The sequence below is a fragment of the Lepidochelys olivacea genome, assembly GCF_965140295.1.
Source record: "Lepidochelys olivacea isolate rLepOli2 genome assembly, chromosome: 4".
NCBI lineage: Eukaryota > Metazoa > Chordata > Testudines > Cheloniidae > Lepidochelys > Lepidochelys olivacea.
In genome coordinates this window covers 95,878,802-95,901,477 of record NC_140414.1, presented here as the reverse complement: position 1 = coordinate 95,901,477, position 22,676 = coordinate 95,878,802, and the positions used below count along the sequence as shown (strand labels likewise).

The 22,676-nt window shown below is 44.2% G+C and overlaps 1 protein-coding gene across 1 annotated transcript in view; it reads right to left on the bottom strand.

The window, feature by feature from the left end:
- Positions 1 to 22,676, bottom strand: part of PDCL2 (phosducin like 2) — a gene marked incomplete at both ends in the record, with an annotated part of 42,399 nt that overhangs the window by 6,719 nt on the left and 13,004 nt on the right. The window contains 3 exons of the mRNA XM_084625757.1: positions 7,864 to 7,992; positions 14,355 to 14,563; positions 21,846 to 21,989. Coding sequence (XP_084481883.1) covers positions 7,864 to 7,992; positions 14,355 to 14,563; positions 21,846 to 21,989 — 482 coding nt within the window. The remainder of the gene's footprint in view (positions 1 to 7,863; positions 7,993 to 14,354; positions 14,564 to 21,845; positions 21,990 to 22,676) is intronic.

Genomic DNA, 22,676 nt, shown 5'->3' with positions numbered 1-22,676 from the left:
TTTAAAAGGCATTCCCTAAATAGGGAAGGGATGGGGGTTGGGTGGAAATAGGGTTTCAAATGGAATTATACCAATAGAGAAACTATAGGACCCAAGAAAATGTAGAATTCTCTGGAGAAAAGCAAGAAAGTTCATCTGATATCTTTCGTATTTCAAAAGAGGAGATCCAAGAAGCATAATTTGCGGGAGTTTTCTCTTTCCCCTTTTAGATAACAACTCCTGTGGATCCAGTATGTAATCCAATTGCAGAGCTATATGGTGTAGTTTAGCTGCTACAGTAACTGTTGTTAATAGCTCATCTTAAGTGATCAGTCTCCTTACAGTGTGTATAACACCCATTTTTTCATGTTCTGTGTGTATATAAATCTCCTCACTGTATTTTCCACTGAATGCATCCGATGAAGTGAGCTGTAGCTCACTAAAGCTTATGCTCAAATAAATTGGTTAGTCTCTAAGGTGCCACTAGTACTCCTTTTCTTTTTAAGAAACTGCTGTGTGTTCCAAAATTATCTTCAGTTCCGATGCAGTCTTTGGATCAATTAGATGAGATTTACACAGGGATTTGCTTCTTATTTCTAGTTTAGGATGTGAAGTTGGTGTATCCAAATCTGATTAATTTTTTGAGACTGACTTGGTCCTGCTAAGAGGAGCCTTTTTGTCTTCTGCTGTGCTTTTCAAAAAGTGGACGGATCCGATGGCTTTTCTTACAGTTTGGTTCTTCTCTCAGAGGCCATTGCCAAGGAAGCCTTTGGAATTTTCATGGTCAGACATGATGGTTTCCAAATCAACTGTGCAGCAGTCATAGAACTCAACCTCAGAACAGAAAACGGAGGTGTCGTCAAGATATTCTTCTTCTTTTTGGAGTTAGCTGTACTCTGAGCTAACTGTGGTCTTTGTATCTTATGGTCTGATTGTGAGATAAGCCTTCAGTCAGAGCCTGCAATAATTCATCCTTCAGGCATGCTGCAGCAGCCAATCCGTAAGTGAGGACCAGGTCTGCTGACTCCCAGAGACAGCAATTTAATCCCACAGGAAGAGCAGCAATCCAGTCTATCCAACCTCACTACTTGGGCTGGGAACTCTCCCTCCACCTCATGGTGTTTCCAGCCTGCTTCTGCCTCAAGTACCCAACCTGATTCTATTACTGCCACAGGCTTCCAGCCTGCTATCACCAGTTGGCCCAATGCTGCTATCCACCTGTACTTCCATGGTCTACTCCACCCCTACTTCAGTGAACCATCCAGAGACCCCATGATGCTGATCCTTTAGAAGCTGCTAATATGAGCAACATCCCTGTCAAAGCTTCTTGGAGCAAGAGAACTTGCAGTCTGTTATAGTCTGTTCAAATGCTTTGTACATGGTCTTGGAGTGAAGATGCTGCAGACAGAATACCTTGAAGTACTGTGGCCCTCATTGAGACGTGCCAAACATCGGACATGAGCATCCAAGGTTGAGAACACTGCCTCACACAATGTACACCTCTGAAAACTGGGTCTTTTGGTCTTCAGATCTGCCATTAAGCTGATCAACAGAACCAAATCTAAACTAGAACTAAATAATAACAAGAACTGACTTAATTATATCTATCCAAATTAAACTTATAGTAAAATACTATCTAAGCAACTAAAATTCTTGAGAAGGTTCTGGATCTCAAGGATCCAGAGAAATTTACATGCATCTGCTGCTGTGGTTGGAAGGAACTGAGGCAGCTGAGTGCGCCACAGACCCTTTTATAGCCTCACCCTCAGAACATTGGGGAATGCTGAGGGACAGGGTAGGAGCGGTGCATGAGCATTCCCAGATGGTTCCACCATCTGAGCTGCCCAGCCGGCACACCCCATGAATTTGAATAGGCCAAGGACACTCAAAGAGCTACCATCCTTAATTCCCATCAGCTAAGTCTTACAGCTTCCTGTGTACAATAACAAATGTAGAAAAAATGCAAAAGGGAACTTCGTCAGCCTGACAAACTGATGTGTTCTGTGCTAAAGGTGTGCTAGTCTGAAGTGCTTTTGTTTGATATTTTGGTTATACTTTGGGATAGAGAACAGATACTTTGCAAAACATCTATTGTTCCAGTGCAGAAGGATAACACTTTAAAGATAGGATCACAGTAAATAAAGGACTCATTTTGTGGCTAAAGTTGAGAGATGGTGCCCTTTATTTTGTGGAGTATTGGGATAATTTTGAAAGTTAAAGGTCCAAGATGTGCCTTTTTCTCTTATTCATAAAGGCTACATTTGTATCTGAAGTTGTTGAGCAGCTTCCTGTTGAGTTTAGCTGCTGGTTGTTTTTGTTTCACAAATAGCAGAGCTGAATATCAGGAATAAAGTATTTGTTGACTAAAAGAAATATCCAACAGCTTTAAAATATAAACATGACAGATGTTAGTCACGTTGCTTATTGCACTTAAAATACTCCGACACTACGGTTATAAGCATAGAATAAGAGTCTATGTAGAACAACCATTTGTTCTTTAGAAAAAACATTAATTTTTAGAGTATGTTGGTTTATACATATATTTAAGTACTCTTTTTCTGGTTATAGGGTTTGTCAGAACCTGCCCTTTCCTGAGCACACACCTTGTTCAACACTGGTGTCTCTGGGTCACTAATAAAACCCAATATCCCTCTAAGCTTCTTTCTAGGACACTTGCCCTTAAATATCAGGCAATCCTGGCTGCTTTTCCTAACATTTTTCCCAAGGACCCTGCAGATCTCTTCAAAACCTCACTGAGTGGGAGGGGTCTCTGACCTGTGGGTTTGAAAAAACCACTAAACTCTTATTTAATGAAATTAAATAAAGATAACAATAGCATCCAGTAACCCTTCTACTTTTTACTCTGCTAGGAAAACACTAATTTTGTAAATGCTTCCCTTCCTAATCACTGTCTAGTTGTCCACCTTCTACTCTCTCTCACATCAGGAGTCCTTCAAATCGAAGACCTCCAAAGTTCAAAATGGGTAGACTGTCCTGGAATCTGTGTCTCTGTGCACCCAGCAGCATGTTCTTTTTGGTCTTCATCCCACAACACACCCCATCATACAGTTTTTTTTTAATGCTTATCCTGGAACAACATCTCCTCATATCAAATAATTTTAGGTTAAGATAGTCCCTTCTCCACAGGGACCTCTCTCTCATTTCGTCCTTTTGGCTGCAGTACATCTATGGTTTACTATCGGGGGACAGAAGTGGAAGAATCTAAAGTAGCATTAGGAATCCTGCATTCTGCTACAACACCAGAAGCTTGATTTTACTAACTACAATATTTTGCACTCCTGGCTTCCAGCTAAGGAAAGTGCTTTACAAACATTAATTAAACATCTCCTCCCCCTATGAAGTAGATAGGAGATACTGTAAATAGAGATCACTGAATCTTGGTGGTTAAACAGCAGAGCAAATACTACACAGCAGGAGGTGAAAAACATCCAGGAGAAACTGGTGGAGCAACTTAGACATAAATATGTATTATCTAAATGGGAATGTGTTCAGGAAACAAAGGTTGACACCAGCCCAGACTCATGAAATTTGCCATAAGATCTCTAATAATCAAGAATGTTCTGAAAAGATGGCACCTCAAGTAGCAAAGTGCCCCTTCACACGATGCAGATGTATTATTGTAGTTCTGACACGAAGGGAACAGCAACACCTACTGAACCACCAATGTTTCTTGCAGTACCTGCTATTTTTGAAGGTCTTCACATCTTGATCCAACTTGGGTTTTGATATCTGACAAGATCAAAATACAGGATAATATGGCTGCACAAATGTGCTATTGCATTTCCTCCAATGGCTCTTGTCTAGTGTTTTCTACTGTGCCTTGAATGTGTACTGTAAAGCAGTAAGAGCTTATTAAGTATTTATTAGTGGGAAATGTTTTGATAGTTTTTTAAAAAACTTATTCATTTGCTAAACATTTATGTTAACTGGTAAAACAAAATACAGTACTAAAAGAGAAAGACTAACTGATTTTTGTAAATGATTTAAAAAAACATTTTCAGGCCTTGTATATACATTGGTTCATGTGATTTTAATAAAATCATTGATTTACAGCTGTGTTGCTCTGGGACAACATTGGGGTGGAGCAGCAGTAAGGTGTGCTGTGGGGGATGAGGTACATAGCAGCAGAGCAACAGGGATATTCTCAGGGAATGTGGAGGTCCATTGTATAAAAAAAAGCACTTACCAGCACTGGATTGTCTTTCCTGTAGTGGCTTGGGGGTGGGGATTTGTCATCTGGGTAGAGGTGCAGAAACACATGCTTCTTCTCCGTCTCTCCTAGGACTTTTTCCAAGGTCCCTGCTACCTCTTTGTCCTGCCCCTCACCAGCCTGCCATCATATGATGAGGCCGGCGGTATTGAGGAGGAGGTAGTTAGTGACTTCAGGCTCCTAACTTGCAGCCCTGGAAGAGCTCCAAGTCCATTCACTGAAGCATGGGCATGTGCTAGATCCCTGCCCAGAGCAATTGTTAGAGTCGTTTGCCCTCCAGTACAGGAGTGGGAGGTGCTTCATGCACTCCCAGCACTGGAATGGAATCAGGGAATGCCCGCCTCTGGGAATATCCCTGGGACAGGTGAATATTCTTGCCAAGTCAGGCGAAGTCATGGAGGATGGTGTAGTCTGACCAAACAATGACCAGCACCTGTGTGTGCTCCGGAGACCAGGAGGCTACCCTCAGACCATGATCACCTGTATTGATCAATAGATTTCAGCAGAAACCCCCCTGAAGTGCTCAGTGCAGGTTGCTACTACCATTGGCAAAGAGGTGGGGAGGTCAGGGAGCTTTGTACTCTTGGGTAAGGTTCAGACAGCAAAGGGATCAATGCATTATGGGAATGGCCCTAGAGGACTATTGATACCCATAAGCTGGAACCTGCCCATTATCCTCATCCATACTGCACTGTAGAATGGGTACAGGGCAATGCAACAGTGGATACATGTACATACCCACCCCCGTCATGTGTGCTAGCTTTCACTCATTACACTGTCCTTCAGAAACATGCTTCAGAGCTTCAGATATTGACAACAGGGAGGCTATGGTACCACAACACACATGTAATCTTGTACAGTCGCAAGTGCAGACACACCCTAAAAAAAAGTTTGCTAGCAGGAGGCATCATGAGAATGAAGAAGTCAAATGGATGATGATGTATAAGTGGGAGGAGACAACTAAATCACTAACTTACATATCTTGGAACACTTTGATCCTCATTACCAATGAAGTGGAGGCATCTGTAGTCAAATAGCGTTTGACAAGCTCAGTATGATACTCATTAGCCTGTGAGAATGCAGTCTCAGGCCCATCTAGTAACAGTGTCTTAAACCAAGCCATTACTCTTGTTGCAGCCCTCAAAACAGACATCTCTGACTTTCTAAATGCTTGAGAATGAGAGGAATTAAATTTGACAATATAACTAACATCTAATAAAAGCAGTTTCTTGCCATAGGGTACGAGGCACCTGCTTTGGCCAGAAAGGAAGAAAAATGGGTTAGTTCAGGAGGAATACAGTAGTCATCTTGAAGACCAATTCCAAAGAAATTGAAAAACACTTTTCTGGAAAGAACTGAAGGTAAAGTTGATGAAAGGCAGTTCAGCTCAGTCAGTCATCATCTAGATCAGTGGTTTTCAAACTTTTTTTCTGGAGACCCAGCTGAAGAAAATTGTTGATGTCCATGACCCAACGGAGCTGGGGATGAGCGGTTTGGGGTGTGGGAGGGGCTCAGGACTAGGGCAGAGGGTTGGGGTGTGGGAGTGAGGGCTGCGGGGTGGGGCCGGGAATGAGGGGTTCAGGTATAGGAGGGGACTCTGAGCTGGGGCAGGGGATTGAGGTGCAGGAGGGGGTCAGGGCTCTGGGCTGGGGTGGGATGAGGGATTTGGGGTGCAGGAAGGGGTTCCGGGTTGGGGGGGGCTCAAGGTTGCAGCGCAGTCAGCAGTGCAGCTGGGGTGCAGAGGCAGGCTTCCCGCCTGTCTTGGCACTGCGGACTGCGCTGCGCCCTGGAAGTGGCCAGCGGCAGGTCTGGCTCCTAGGCAGAGGCGCACAAGAAGTTCCATGCAACTGTTGCCTGCAGGCACCTCCCCCACAGTTCCCATTGGCTGGGAACGGGCCAATGGGCATGTGGAGCTGGTGCTCGAGGCGGGGGCAGCACACAAAGCCCCATGGCCCCCCTGCCTAGAAGCTGGGATGCAACGTGGTGTCAGAACAGGTAGGCACTCACCTGCCTTAGCTGGGCAGCACCGCCGACGGGACTTTTAATGTTCCGGTCGGCGGTGCTGACCAGACCCGCTAGGTTCCCTGGGTGCTGAGAAAGGTGACCCAGTGCCTTACATGCCATGACCCAGTACTGGGTCGCGCCCCAAACTCTGAAAAATACTGATCTAGATCACTATAATAAGGAAACCTGGCTTAAAGGAAAGAAATTGTAAGTCTCTGAGACTCATCTTGAATCCCAACAGAAAAATCTCCAAAACACCCTGGAGTGCATGAGATAAGGCAGTAATACTCCAGCTGCCAATGGACCATTCTTAGTTGATTGCATTGAAAGTACTATGAGCTGCAGTGCATGGAATGTATGAGCAGACTCAATATAAAATTGTTTAGATTACTATGAGCAAAAATATTAATGGATTCTTGAATCTATTACTATATAGGAAATGGCCAGTAGGAAGCTGCACACCCTGTTATGTTTTTGCTCAGTCATATAGCTGTACAATCGTACATGTGCTGAGTGTGAACTGAATGCTGGATGTTTTTGCATATATAGTCCATGAACCATCTTAGGTTGACGCTACAGACCTATATTGGTCCATATCCCTGAGTGACATAGTCTCAGGGAGGCAGATTAACTAAGACAACAGGAGAGTGCTCTCCTGTCGGCTTAGAGCATCTTCATTAAAGCTCTTCAGCAACACAGCTGCATTGGTGAAGCTGCGCCGATCCAGCGTTTTAAGTGTAGACATGCCCTGAGTAGACTCTATATAGGGAAGTCTTCATTAGCGCAGTGAGACTTTTTCAGTTGAGGATATGAGGACAGCATGATGGAAGTACATTATTACGTGATATTTGAATAAATAGCCACAATAAATAATAATGCTGAATTAGGAAGTGTTTCAGCTCATTTACGTCCATAACTTTAGGCTTTGTTCATCAATGCACTGCATTGCATTTACGTCCATAACTTTAGGCTTTGTTCATCAATGCACTGCACTACTCTGAAGTAAGCATCAGTTTCTCTTCAAGAAAACTTAGACTAATTGTCAGTATTAGAAACAGTTGGAGAATTATCCTTGACATTGGAGAAGATTACAAAATGCAGTTCTCATGTACTAAAAATCTGCTTTATTCAACAGATTAAGGGCTAAATCCTGCTCCTGGATGGGTGTGCCTATAATATCCTTTGGGCCAGATTCTTGATGGGAGAAATGGGGAAGAGGTTTGGCAGAGTGGAGTTCAACTACACTCAGTCGTTAACCAGTGACATTAGTTAGTATTACCCCTATGAATCCCAACTTGTACTGATGCCAGGCAGCCCTGAATCAGAAAGCAACAGTTAGCTCCCTCTGACCCCACCTCTCCATTCCAGTTGAGTGGAACTTAGATGAAGTGGAGATTCAAGGCCCTTCCACTTCAATATGAGCCATGTGTATATATTCAAGGGTAGAATTTGGCCTTTAGACAGTATATTAATTATTTTCTAGAAGTTTAAACTGCAAGTATAAATATAAAACAAATCTCTGCATTTTTTCAGATTTATGAAACCAGTAATAAACATACATATGTTGACCAAACATAAAAACATCAATGCAGAGTACTAGCATTAAAAATTCCTGTGTGAGTAACATTTGGTCTCAACATTGTCCCTACTAGCACTGTTGGTGTCATGAATAGAAGCACTTCTAACTGAAGACATCATCATATCCTTAATGTTTTGTTTGGGGTTTTCTTCTAAGTCAGTTTTTATTGCTCCAACTTGTGCTAACTTCCATTCAAGCTCTGTAACAACAAATAATGACAAAACAAAGAACTGAAAAAAAAATCAGATACAGTAATAAAATGCATTTATACATACAATTTGCAAATTGTTAAAAGCTTTTTAACAGGTACCAATGGACCGGATTGGTAACTGAATTTTCAAATCAGACAATCAAAAAGAGATTAGATGAATTATGACAAGTGAAACATGCAGGTAACACCATGTCACAAGTAGCTATTATATGGAGTTGGGTACCTATAGGCCTTTTGAGTCTTTTTGTTTCTACTGTGAAAAAGGCATTCTACCACCTAGATATCCTTTTCAAACACAGTGATTATTATAACAGGATTTGTGGGCTTGATTCTTGTCCCTAAATCTTTTTGCAGATGCCTATCACAGCCAGGGTCTTTCTCTCAACATTGGGAAAACCAAAGGTACTCTACCAGCCCTCACCTGCACAAACTACTCTTCAAACTCCACAAATCACTGTCAGCAGAGGACCCCTGGAAAACGTGGACTATTTTCCATTCCTTGGCAGCCACTGCTCCCAAACAGCCAGCATTGACACAGAAATTGAATACAGGATCCGCTGTGCCAGCACATCAAACGAGTTTTCAATGATAGGGATCTACAAACAGGTACCAAGATCTTGGTTTACAAGGCAGTTGTCATCCCCACACTTCTTTATGGGTGTGAGACCTGGGTAACCTACAGATGACATCTCAAGCGGCTGGAGTGGTTCCAGCAGCGCTGCCTCAGGAGGATTCTCAGGATCATCTGGGAAGACTGACACACTAACATCAGCCTTCTCTCTGCAGCCAACATCAGCAGTATAGAAGCACAGATCATGAAATACCAACTCCCCTGAGCTGGCCACTGTGTACATATGCCTGACACTCGCCTCCCGAAGCAAGTACTCTTCTCTCAGTTAAGTCAGGGAAGAAGGGCTTGCGGAGGACAGCGGAAGAGTTTCAAAGACATACCGAAAGTACATCTTAAAAAGGGAGGCATCAACCCAACAAACTGGGAGGACTTGGCGCAGAACAGAACACAGTGGCACCACACCATACACCAAGCCACAGCTCACTTTGAGGAGAACTGATGTGCTCATGAGACAGAGAAGTGACAGAGGAGAAAAGAGAGGGCACAACACTTCAGCCAACAACTATGTCTCTCCAAGATGACACCTGTCACTTCTGTGGGAAAAAAAGAATTGGTCTCCTCAGCCACTTAAAAACTCACCAATGAACCCCCTTGGCAGATATCATCCTCGCATCGAGGGATAGCCGAAGAAGATCCTTTTCAAACACAGTTACTATTGTATCAGGATTTGTGGGCTTGATTCTTGTCTTGCACCAACTTTACCAACTTTACATTTATAGTTCCATTGAATTACTCCTTGTTTAGAGCATAGAGAGAGTTGGTGTGTGTCTACATCCAACTATTAAAAGCCATGTTAAACTACAATAGAACCTTGCTGGGGTGACAGTCTAAATTAGTACAGTTGTTTAGAAAACAGCCCTTGTCCAAACTGGATTACTCCAGGACATCATTTAACCCTTCCATTCAATGGAAGATCCATCAAGGATTGGCCAAGAAACTAAACAGTTTCCTATTTTGTCATTTCTTACAAACCAACAATTCTACCGAGAGCAAATCTGAAATGTAGAGTCAGGCACAGAACCACAGAATGTCCAGTATTAAAAATGTTATTAGTGCAGCAAACAAATTGCATAGAAGATTTCAGTACTGGCAGTCCAATATAGCTTCTCAATACCTCTATCCACATTGAGATTTATTTGAATTGTGGATAAACCGTTAATACAGATTTTTAGAAAAACTGAAATATTTCCACCGATAGTTTTTGCACAAGTATAGGGTAAAATCTTGAGAGCTACAGAGAACACACAACACAGCAGAACCACCACAATTAAGCTGCACAGTGGGGCTTGGATACATAGGGGGCACATAGCATGATTTCAGAGGCCTCCACAAGCCACAAAGCCAAGCTCTACAATAGCTCATTTTCTGGAAGTGAAGGGTGTTAGCAGGATAGTAGTGGTGGGACAGGGGCATGGCCTATGGGTTCATGAACTGTGCAAAATCTCTACAAACGTGTATAAAGGGAAAACAGTAGCAGACAGCCACTACTCCAGTCTATGTGTTACAGTAGCAGGCATGCAGCAAAGTGAATATGGCTATTGTGAAGAAAGAATCAGCTTTTTAGCCCCATTCATGTGTGCCTGAGTACCTGAAGTGTCCACCTTAACATACTTGTTCATATGTGACTCAAACTGACAGTGTCCTTCTAAAGAGCTGCAGTGAACATGATTGCTTGTTGCATATAAACCAAGTTATTTTCTCATAAGCATCCTTGATGGAAATACGGATGTGCATTCTTTAAAACAAGAAACCCAAATGAGCTTTGAACACATAAGGTAGAGATAGAGGCTACTGTTGCTACCTGGACCATAAATTTTTTGATATATTTTAGTCTTCTCAAACCCAAGATGGGACACAGACCACCGTTTCTTTTTGGAATAAGAAAATAGTGGGAGTAGAACTCCTTGCCTTGAAACTAACAAAGTACCACTACTGTGGTTTCTCGCCACAAAGAGAATCTCTTCTTTAAGCATCCTGTGAACAGGAGACATGATCTTCTACAGTGACAAATGATTCTGCATGCCTCACTTTAGGTGCCTAACATGACACTTTAAATAGGCTCAATTTTCAGCACTTTTGGAAAATCAGCCCACATAGAATGTCCCAAGTTGTGTACCCAAAAATTGAGGAACACAAAAAACACTTGTCACTTTAGAATATCTTGGCTCATGACCTTAAAATTGGATGGAGAAATGGAAGTTGGTACTCAATACAAAGAGGAAGTGAATCACATTATCCAGGTTGGTTCTCTCTAAAACCCAGCGATCCATGGTAATTCCACTCCATTTTGAAAAGAAATGACTGATGTAGTCTTCCTACTGGGAAGGGAAAGGTTTAGAAAACAAGCCTGGGACTGGAGTATCAGGCATCATATCAAATCTATTGACTAGAAGATAATGAAGTTTACTCCTGAGGGAATTCTGCGCCACTGCATGTGTGCAGAATTTATGTCCCCCACAGATTTCTTTGCTTCTCTGCAGAAAAATAACTTTGTGATGGGGAAGCAAAGGGAAGCCACAAGAGTGGTTATGTGACCCTTCCCAGCAACGTTTCAGGTGCCCAAGGCAGCCGGCAGAGAGGTAAATCACTGTGGGGCAGGAGGCAGGACTGGGGAAAACCCGGCTGGTGGCTCCTACTCTGTGCCAGGCTCAGCCACTAGCCACAGCGGGGCTAAAGAGGACAGGACTTCCTCTTCCCCTGCGGGGCATCCAGGGCTGGGTTAAACCCACCCCCAGATTTCTCCCCCAGCTGCAGGAAGCTCTGAAAACTCCCCCCAACCCTGCTTCCTGCACCCATCACTCGTCAGCTGCAGGGAAAGGTTTCCCTATACACTGAGCTGCTCCCCCATCCGCCATGCATCCAGACCCCCTCATACCCAGATTCCTGTGCCAAGTCTCAACTCCCTTCACTCAGAACCCCCACGATGAGCCCCACTCCTCCTGCATTTGGACCACCCTGACAAGCCACCCACAACTGGATCCCCAACCCATTTCCCCAGCATCTGGACCCCCACTGAGCCCCCCACACCCAGACTCCCCTGCTGAGCTCTATACCCCCCACACCCACCAGACGCCACGCGCTGAACCCAACCCCCTTCACCTGGCCCCCCCTGCAGAGTTCCATTACCATTACCAGAACCCCCCAACAAGCCCCTGTGCATCCAGATCCCCCCCACCCCGAGCCACCCATACCCAGTTTGCCCCAAACAGAACCCTCTCAAGCCACACCTGGATCCCCCACACTAAGCCCCTCTACACTTGGATCCTGCCTTGCTGAGCCTGCCTGCCCAAATGGAGCGTCAGAACCTTGGAGTATTTCTGGGGTAGGCCCAGTCCTTGCGCTGTGTTAGGGTTGGGTGTAGCCTCATGGCTGAGTTTGTGTCCCAGGGGGGAGCTGCACAGTGATCTCCCACCTCTGTGGAGCCAGTGGCCTGTGCTTCCCAATGCCATGCTGGAGACTCCACATTTATTTGACAAATAAAATTTGCAGAATTTTGCAAAATTTTTAATTTTTTGGTGCAGAATGACCTCAGGAATAGAAGTTGTAGGAGCAGAAGATGATGAGGAAGTGTTTTAAACTGCTTCCCTTTGTGCTGCTGATATTAAAGATTGTGGTGTGGAAGTTGCTGGGTGAGGAATAAGGACTTCAAGGCTCCATCCACCCCAAAAGCTTAATGTAATTTCTTCCTCTGCTGAAAAGTAGGAAGTTAGAGATGCATCCCCTCCCGGGTTCCAAAAGCCTCAACTGCTTCTTCAAAACCAAAACTAGTTTCCATGCCTTCTGGGGGGCTAAGAACTGTAACTGTCCCATTCACAGCTGTCAAAACCTCCAGGTTTCACCTGACATGTTCTACAATGGAGATCTTTGTCAGTTCAAAAATGTGCAGCAAATGGGTAGTTTAACAGTTTGGGCAGTATAAATAAAATTCAATTTAACATAAAAAAGTTAAACAAAACACTACACTGATTTAACTGCATGAGAGAGAGAATCCATGCTGCTTAATTCCAGGATCTCTGCTGCATAACTAAGGTCTAGTGTGCTTCATAAGATATGAGCCTGGGTTCAAGTAAACAGTGTTTCTTGTAAGGGTCTGTCACGAGTCCCCGGGCGATGCTCTGGAACTGCTCCCTACAAAGCCAGTCAGGACTCTGGTGAAGTCTCCTTTCTGTGAGCAGACTGTCTGCAGGGCAAAAGCTCACACAGCTTCCACCTTCCTGGGTCTGACCTCGGAGCACTCAGCATCCTCTGTCCCTCCGTGCACTTCCCACAGCGAGTCTGCCCAGGCGGGGCTCCTGGGGAAGCCAGAGGGGCCTGCACCCCAACTTCACAGTCAGACGTGACTCTCAGCTAGCCAGTAAAACAGAGATTTCTTAGATGACAGGAACATGGTCTAAAACAGAGCTTGTAGGTACAGAGAACAGGACCCCTCAGCCAGGTCCATTTTGGGGGGCAGTGAGTCTGACAACCACGTCTGCACTTCACTCCTCGTCCCCAGCCTGCCCCAACTGAAACTCTCTCCAGCCGCTCCTCCTCTGGGCTTTGTCCCTTTCCCGGGCCAGGAGGTCACCTGCTCTCTTTGTCTTCAACCCTTTAGTTCTCAACTTGCAGAGGGGAAGGCCCAGGCCATCAGTTGCCAGGAAACAGGGTGTTGGCCATTCTCTGTGTCCAGACCCCTGCACACACCTGCCCTCTAGGGCTCTGCAACAATCATACACCCTTATCCCACCACCTAGATACTTAAGAACCGCATGGGGGAAACTGAGGCACCCCCACAATATTCAGAGAAAACATTAAGAACAGTCCTACTTCGTCACAGGGTCTCAAAGAGAGGTGCTATTAGAACACCAAGAACTATATTTAAGGACGGGAACAAGAAATCAAAACAACAGGTTCAGTTTTTCCCACTGCTTTTAGGAACGTGGACTTATCCACACAAAAGTGATCCACTGCACACATAACACAACCCTTCTCTCCCACAGACTTCCTTTGTGAACTTGGGCAAGTCATTTATTCTTTCTGTGCCTCAGTCTCCTCCCTCCAAAATGCAGATGATAGTATTTCCTTACCTCAAATGGGTGTTGTGAGGATAAATACATTAAAAAGATTGTGATTTGCTCAGATATTATGGTAATGGGGACCAAGTAAGCACCTACAATATAGAGACAGATAGAATAGTGTTGCAATAGCTGCAGAATATATATAAATGGAACTGGAACTTGGGACAAGTTTAGGAAACAACTTGGGACAACTTGGGAAAGTTTAGGACAAGACAAAAATGCTTGTCAAGGGATCATCACATAGTCAATGAGGTTTTCTCCCAGTAGGGGTCATGCAGCCAAGTGTGGAATGGTGGGTATATGGGAAAGGCCCCTGCATAGCCTGGTCCCATGGAACTGGGTTGAGGACTCACACTTAAGAGTGAATGTATACCCTTTTTTAGATTAAATCCTCCTCCATAGGAAAGATCAGATGTTACACAGGTGCCATCCCCACCATACCTACCTTATGTATAGCAATGCAAGCTATCAACACATACTAATATTTGTGCTACAGTAGAAATGCAGAAGCTTTTATTAACAGTTAATTCCTAATTTTTCCTGTTTAAGGTACAAAAACACTATCAAAGACTGTTCTATCCCAAGAAGTGATTTTAAGAATTGATGATTATTAACTACATTAGATTACTATAAAATTATTTTGAACATATTTGTTATATTACCTTCTAGTTTAAGATTTGTCCCTCCACATTCAGTAATTCCAATGAACCTGCCTTTTATCTGACCATTTCTGTACACAAAAATTGTGGGTAAACATCTGTCATGGTAGTTTTGAATACAGCTATTCACAATGGCTTTGATAAACTTGATTTCTGGAAACTTTCTGGCTAGCAGGCTGAGATGCTGGTTAACTAGTAAGCACATTGGGATGCTAGAAAAGAATGGATAGGTTTGATGAAATTTCTGACACAACAGTCTGAAACATGCAAGAAAATACTTAGAATCCATACAAATAACCTTTCAATAATAGAGTTTTTACATGTAGTCAGTATGCTTCTACTTTGCTCTATAATGGGACTTCCACTACAGATTTCCTGTCTGGTTTCTCCTACAAGGAGTCTTATGGAAAAAGGCTGTTGAAATAAAAACTGAAAATATTTACATGAATGTCAAAATACATATACTGTTGGTTATTACTGCTATATAAGTTCCATGTGTTCTGAGTTTTGTTTTTTTTCCACCACCGACAAACCTTGGTCTGTGTCCACTTAATGCAGTTTTTGTATTTGAGGTTTTAATACACTTACGTTTACTCTTATTTGGATATTCAGTTTCATAGTTTTACATTTGATATTTTAAGTTTTTTTCCCCCCAAAGAACTCTAAATAAAGTAAAATTTTAAAAGAAAATCTCAGTATGGTGGTATGGCCACATCATGTTGGTCCATGGCCTTCATGCCTGGATTTTTGTAACACAAGAGAGGGTTACTCACCTTGTGCAATAACTGAGGTTCTTCAAGATGTGTCCCCCCTTGGGTGCTCCACTGTAGGTTCGGCAGCACCTTTGTGTGTGGAGTCAGAGATCTTCAATAGCAGTGCCCATTGGACCGCACATGCGCACATCCTCTCCCCCGTGCTGTGCATGGGTAGTATAAATAGTGTTGTGCGGCCAACCGCCCTCAGCTTCTTCTCTAACGTAGAGCCCAAACGTTAAGCTTGGAAACAGAGGGGAGGAGGGCAGGTAGTGGAGCACCTGTGGGGACACACATCTCGAAGAACTGCACAAGATGAGTAACACAAGTTACTGCACAAGATGAGTATCCCTTTCTTCTTCGAGTGATGTCCCCATGGGTGCTCCACTGTAGGTGACTATAAAGCAGTGCCCCTAGCTGGAAAGTTGGGGCTTCAGAGTGGCTGGTATCGCCGAGGACAGGACCTTAAGTCTGAGAATGGTGTCCATCAAGGAATCTTACAAGATGGCATAATGTTGGGCAAACATATCAGAGGACGCCCATGTGGCAACCCTGCATATATCTATTATGGGAACATTATTGGGGAATGCAATGGAGGTTGAGAGCGCTTGTGTGGAGTGTGTCCGGATAGAGGCAGGTGGTTGCTTATTGTGAAGTTCGTAAGACAGGCGTATGCACTGGGAAATCCATTTAGAGAACTGTTGTTTAGACATGGCGGAGCCTTAAAAGCATTTGGCAATGGATACGAACAAGCATGGCGAGTTCCTGAACGGTTTGGTTCTATCCAAGTAGAACAACAATGCGCGTCTCATATCTAAAGTGTGGAGAGCTGCTTCTTGGTAATTGTTGTGTGGTTGGGAATGAAGGAGGGGAGGTGTACAGGCTCATTTAGATAGAAGGACGTTATAACCTTCGGCAGGAATTTTGGGTGGGGACGGAGGGTCACTTTGTCCTATAAAACACTGTATATGGCTGGTATGCCATAAGGGCTGATATTTCTCCCACGCGTCATGCTGATGTAATCGCGATGAGAAAGGCTGTTTTCACTGCTAGATGAAGCAGGTTGCCATTGGCTCTAATGGACGTCTAGTCAGAGAGCGTAGGACAAGGCTGGGGTCCCAGGATTGGGTGGAGGGACGTAGGTCAGGGTATAGGTTTCGAACACCCTTAAGAAAATTTTTGACAAGGGGCTGTGCAAATACTGAATATCCCTCAACAGGGCAGTGGAATGCAGTAATTGCAGCCAGGTGCACTCTAGGAGAACTAAAAGCCAATCCGTGCTGTTTGAGTTGAAGGAGGTAGTCCATTATGGGAGGTAATGGAGCGCAGGCTGCATCGACCTGTCTGTCACCACACCAAAGTTGGAAAGTTCCACTTGTGGGGAATAGGGTATGTCTGGTAGAATCGCACCTGCTATTTATCAAGATATGTTTTACTGAATCTGAACTGGTTATTTCCGAATCCTGGAGTTACGAAGGAGCCACGCTTTCAGGTGGAACATCTGAGGATTGGGATGGTGAATGCATCCCCTGTCCTGAGAGAGGAGCCACAATGCTCGGGGAAGGTTTATAGGCTGAGAGAGTGTCATGCGAAGCAGGTACGTGTACCAGACTTGTCGTGGCCATGTCGGTACTATTAGTATAACCAGAGCTTAATCTTCCTGTATCTTGCGTAAGACTCGGAACAGAAGGGGAAAAGGAGGGAAGGCGTAAAGAAGTGGCACATTCCAGTTCATAAGGAATGCATACCCAAGTGAATCGCGTCCCAGGCCTGGTCTGGAACAAAACTGAGGACAGCAGGTGTTCTCGTGAGTGGCAAAAAGGTCTATGGTGGGATAACCCCATTGGCAAAAGATGGGTCGGAGTGCTCTCATGTTAAGCTGCTTTTCATGCTCGTGCAAGAAGGTTCTGCTCAGTGTATCCACGGTCATGTTCTGATGTCCAGGGAGATACGCAGCAGAGATGGAGATGTCATTGTGGATACACCAGTTCCATAGCTTGATCGCTTCTGAGCATAGGGAATGGGACCTGGCACCTCCTTACCTGTTGATGTAATACATGCAAGCGAGGTTGTCCGTCATTACTCGAACAGTCTGGTTTCTGAGGAGTGGTAGGAAATGTTGGCATTGTGGACCGCCCTCAGTTCCAGGAGGCTGATGTGTAAGGTGGTCTTGGTGGGCGTCCATCTGCCCTGTATAATGTGCTTGCATAGATGCGCTCCCCAGTCAAAGAGGGAGACATCGGTGGTAAGTATGATAGTAGATGGAGATTGAAGAAAAGGGACCCCAGCACAGACACTGTCAGGGCACGTCCACCACAGTAGTGAGTCCTTGACCTGGGCTGGCACGGACAGGAGTTTCTGAATGCTGTGTTTGTGAGGAAGATATACTGTATGGAGCCAGCCCTGAAGACACCACATGTGCAGTCTTGCGTGTCTGACCACAAACGTAGCTGCAGCCATATGTCCCAGAAATTAGAGGCATGTACGTGCTGAGATTTGGGGGCATGCTCGGGCGATTGTGTTGTCGCTGTGAACCTGTGAGGTGGTAAAAACGATCTTGCCTGCTTGGCATCGAGTACAGCACCAATGAATTCCAGTGTTTACCTTGGGGTTAGTGTGGACTTTTCAAAATTGATAAGGAGGCCCAGTTTTGTAAAGAGGGTCATTGTAGCATGGACTGCTCGGAGTGCTTCGGTCTCAGGTGGCACTTTGAGAAGGCAGTCATCTAGATTTGGGAAAATGGTGGTGCCTTGTTTGCAGAGGAAGGCCACTACCACTGCGAGTACCTTGGAAAAACTTATGGGAGCTGTGGATAGTCCAAAGGGTAGTACCCTGTACTGGTAGTGACCATGGCCGACAATCAATCATAGGAAAAGTCTGTGAGCAGGGTGTGCAATATGAAAGTATGCATCTTGTAGGTCAAGGGCCAAGAACCAATCCCCCTGTTCCAGTGTTGGGATGATGGTGGATAGGTTGACTATCTTGAAACATTGTAGTTTGACAAACTTGTTGAGATTGCAAAGGTCCAGTATGGGGTGCCAACCACCAGACTTCTTTTGTATCAGGAAGTAGTGAGAGTAGAAACCGCATCCTCTGTATTGTGGAGGGACTGACTCTATGGCTCCCAGTTGAAGAAGATGTCTCACCTCCCGCCACAGGATGGGCTTGTGAGCGAGGTCCCTGAAGAGGGACAGGGACGGGGGTTGGGTGGATGGTATAGCTAGGAAGGGGATGGAGTAACCTTCCATTACTATTTCCCGGACCCACCTGTCCAAGGTAATGAGCATCCAAGATGGTAAAAATGGAGCTAGGTGGTTGCCAAACTGTCAGTGTGTAGATGGCGTTACAGATGGTAGGGGCAACTAGAGCAGGCAGGAGGTTCTCTGGACCTTGACCACACCTTCAAATTTGCTGCTTATTAGAGGGTGTTTTCAACAGTGTCCCTAGTGCAGGCGATTGTCTGTGCCTGTTGGGAGGTCGGTGACGACGGCGTTGGTTGTCAAACTGCCGCTGTGGGTAGTATGGCTGAGGTAAAATCATGGAGGGAGCTGATATTTCCCTGATCTTCATTTTGGCTGTGGTGCATATATACCAAGAAATTGTAGAGTGGCTTGGGAGTATTTCAGTGATTGTAAGGAGTTGTCTGTGTGCTCAGAAAAGAGATTTTGTCCCTCACAAGGGAGATCCTCAACCATATTTTGCACCTCCTTAGGGAATCCTGAAAGGTGCAATGATGATGCACGTCCCGTTACTACCGCAGTAGCAATGGATCAGGCAGCTGTGTCAGCTGAGTCCAGGGAGGCCTGCAGGGCCGGGTGGGCTATTAAGTCACCTTCCAAAATGAGGGGCAGGAATTGTTCCCTTTTTTCCTCTGGCAGATTCTGGCAAAAGTTCCTCCAGCTTAGAATAATTTTTATAATCATATTTGGCCATAAGAGGCCTCATAGTTGGAAATTCGAAATTGGAGGGTAGCAGATTTATAGGATTTTCTGCCCAGGAGATCTACACATTTCCAGTCTCGGTCAGGATGACTGGATCAGGATTGGCATTGATGGCCCTTCTCTTGCACCACATTCACCACAAGGGAATTCAGGGCAGGATGTAAAAATAAAAACTTAGCATTTTTTACAGGTACATAATATTTCGTATCTGCCCGTGTCAAGGTTCCTTCCCCACTCTGAACTTTAGGGTACAGATGTGGGGACCTGCATGAAAGACCCCCTAAGCTTATTTTTACCAGCTTAGGTTAAAACTTCCCCCAGGTACAAACTGTTTTACCATTTGTCCCTGGAACTTATCCTGCCACCACCAAAGTGTCTAACAAAAATAACAGGGGAAATGCCCACTTGGAAATGTCTCCCCCGCAAAATATCCCCCCAAGCACTACACCCCCTTTCCTGGGGAAGGCTTGATAAAAATCCTCACCAATTTGCATAGGTGAACACAGACCCAAACCCTTGGATCTTAAGAACAATGAAAAAGCAATCAGGTTCTTAAAAGAGAATTTTAATTAAAGAAAAAGTAAAAGAAAAACCTCTGTAAAATCAGGAAGGGAAATACCTTACAGAGTAGTCAGATTCAAAACACAGAGAATCCCTCTAGGCAAAACCTTAAGTTACAAAAAGACACAAAAACAGGAATATACATCCCATTCAGCACAACTTATTTTATCAGCCGTTTAAACAAAACAGAATCTAACACATATCTAACTAGATTGCTTACTAACTCTTTGCAGGAGTTCTGACCTGCATTCCTGCTCTGGTCCCAGCAAAAGCATCACACAGACAGAGATGACCCTTTGTTTCCCCCCCTCCAGCTTTGAAAGTATCTTGTCTCCTCATTGGTCATCTTGTTCAGGTGCCAGCGAGGTTATCTTTGCTTCTTAACCCTTTACAGGTGAAAGGGTTTTCCCTCTGGCCAGGAGGGATTTAAAGGTGGTTAGCCTTCCCTTTATATTTATGGCAGCCCATCTGCATCTAGAGGGGATAGAGGCTGGAGTCTGCCAAACAAGGTTTGCAGTTTCAAGTAGTGCACCATTAATAGGTAGGGCAATTTTTGTTGTTGAGGAGGTATGGAGAGTGTCAATCAGTTCATGTTGTTATTCCTTGACCTCCTCAAATGGGATGTTTAGGGTGTCAGACATTCTACGAAACAACTCCTGAAAGTGACAAAAATCATCAGCCACTGTGGGAGGTGCTGGCATGATGGCTTCATCAAGTGAGGATGAAGAAAACATCCTGCTCTCCTTCCAGTTCCTCTTCCAGTGGTGATATTTGTGGAGGCTGTGGTTCTGGAGGTCGAGAGATTGTTGAGGAGGGGATTGATGGAGGCTGGCGTGTTTGTAACGGTGGGGGATTACCAAATTGTGCCCTATACATGGCCCAGGGGCCCCAATGTGGCCAGTTAGAGGGAAAGGGAATATATGGTTGCATCCATGGGGGCCCCAGAAAAGGCTGGGTGCCCTGAATTGTGGCAGGGTAAGGCTGGTAAGTTGGTGTCAATTGCCCTGATGTTGATGGGGCAAGAGAGTCTTGATAATCACCCTCATCCTCCTCAACATCACTAAGGAAAGAAGGTGCTGTCTCTGTTGAAGAACGTGAAGAGTGTATTGATTGAGAAGTGTGTGAGACTTGAGACATCTCCTGTCTGAGGAGTGGAGAATCCAGAGTTTCAGATATAGTGAAGTCTGACAGCTGTGTGAATTCCTGTGGGTGATCTCTCCTCAGTGCCTATGTTGAGCATGGTGCCCTGGTGTGATATGGAAAAGAGTCAACAGATGGTGCCAGAGAGCTTTTCGGAGTCAGCTTTAGTAGGAGTTTGCAACCGTGCTGGAGTCTTTCTCGGAGCCGAGAGCTTCAGGGCAGTGCGTAGTGTTGGGGCCAAGGGCTTCACTGGAGCCAGCTGTTTTGCAGGTGCCGGTGTCAATGGCATCCTAGGCACCAGAAAGGAACCCGGAGCCACGAAGGGGGTAAAGGGCTCACTTTGGTCACCCACAACAGACGATGGCACCAATAGCTGCTGTTTCACCTCGGCATGGTCCTTAGACTTACTATCAGGGGCTGAGGTAGTCAGTCTAGGAGCAGCCTTGTGGCTCCTGTCAGAAGCAGTTAGTACCACGGTTCTAGCTGGGGACGGCATTCCTGCAGTTTGCATCTCAGGAGCTGTGGGAGGGACCACTCTCTTCTTAGTGTCATCCCGGTCAGAGCATGATCTTCTCTTACTCGGGAGAGGGGAGTGAGGCTATGTCTACACTACTGCGGTAATGTGACCTATGCTACGCAACCCCAGCTACGTGAATAACGTAGCTGGAGTCGACGTACCTTAGTCCTTCAGGAAAGAACCTCACCCTACCACACTGCTGATCTGCTGGAGTGAGAGAATGAAAGAAAAAAAAAAGGCAGCAAAATCCTTAGAGTGGAACCCTGAAGGAGGGCTGCAGAGGAATGTTTGCCCTCCAGCACAATTCATGTCTGCCAAGTGCCAACAGTAGCTAGCAAGAAAGATCTTTTGCATTACCTCTATGTGAGTCAAAGGTGAAGAAATCCTATGTATTGCACTGATGGAGCAAGGAGGACCAACACAGGAGAAATCCTATTTTCTAAGATTTCTTTTCCCCGTAGTGAGGATATGGTAAACTATTTTGCATATATTGTCTTTCTTATCATCTCATCATCTTGAATCTTTTTTTGCTAAGTATTTTAGAATCTTAAATACTTTTGAAAAAATATAATCATAGCATTACCTTGATCTATATAGATGAATTACAACCCACACATCCTTCTGAGCATTTGTGACTTCTTTCACATATTGCTCACCAGAAATTTCTCTCAGCTCCCCATATTTTTGTCTTTTCTGAAGAATTTTCCATTCTTGCAACCGTTGTTGCCTATTTCAGAAATAAAAATTATTTGGTACATTTTTTTAAATATTTAATTTACTGTAATATCAATTTTGTATCTCTTAGTTCCTTTGAATAAACCCATCATCATTTATGTTTGAAATATTACAACCATGATTTTCAACTTTTAGTACTTCATCCTGCTTTTAGATAGATACTGCTGTACATTTTGGAAAAGTGGCAACTGTTTTTGAAATGTGGTGCCAATTTTTTTAATAATCTATATCTGAATGTCTTTAAGTTTTAATGGAATAATTTTGTGCTAGAAGGCTTCAGTGCTGGCATTTATTTACTGAGACATCACTTGAAGATAGGAAAGAAATTATATGTACTTACATCACTCTAAGGAACATTAAGGATATAAAATATTAAGGAAAAGAAAGTTTTTGCAACAGATTACATGTCTGTATTGCTACTGCAGTGAAGAAAAGGCAAACACCACAAATTCAAAAAAGGCCACAAATGTTTTTATGAATTTGAAAACAAAATTATGTATTGTGTAAAGTAACCCAGAGTTTAATACCTTACTGGTGCACAATTTTGTAATGAAAATTTGAATGCAAAAGCACCAGGTGGCAGTCTTCATTTATAAAAATAATGACAATGTAGAAAGTGAGAAAAATTCACAGCCAAGGTCCAATATTTGTTAAAATTTATTGAAATAAACCATGTCAT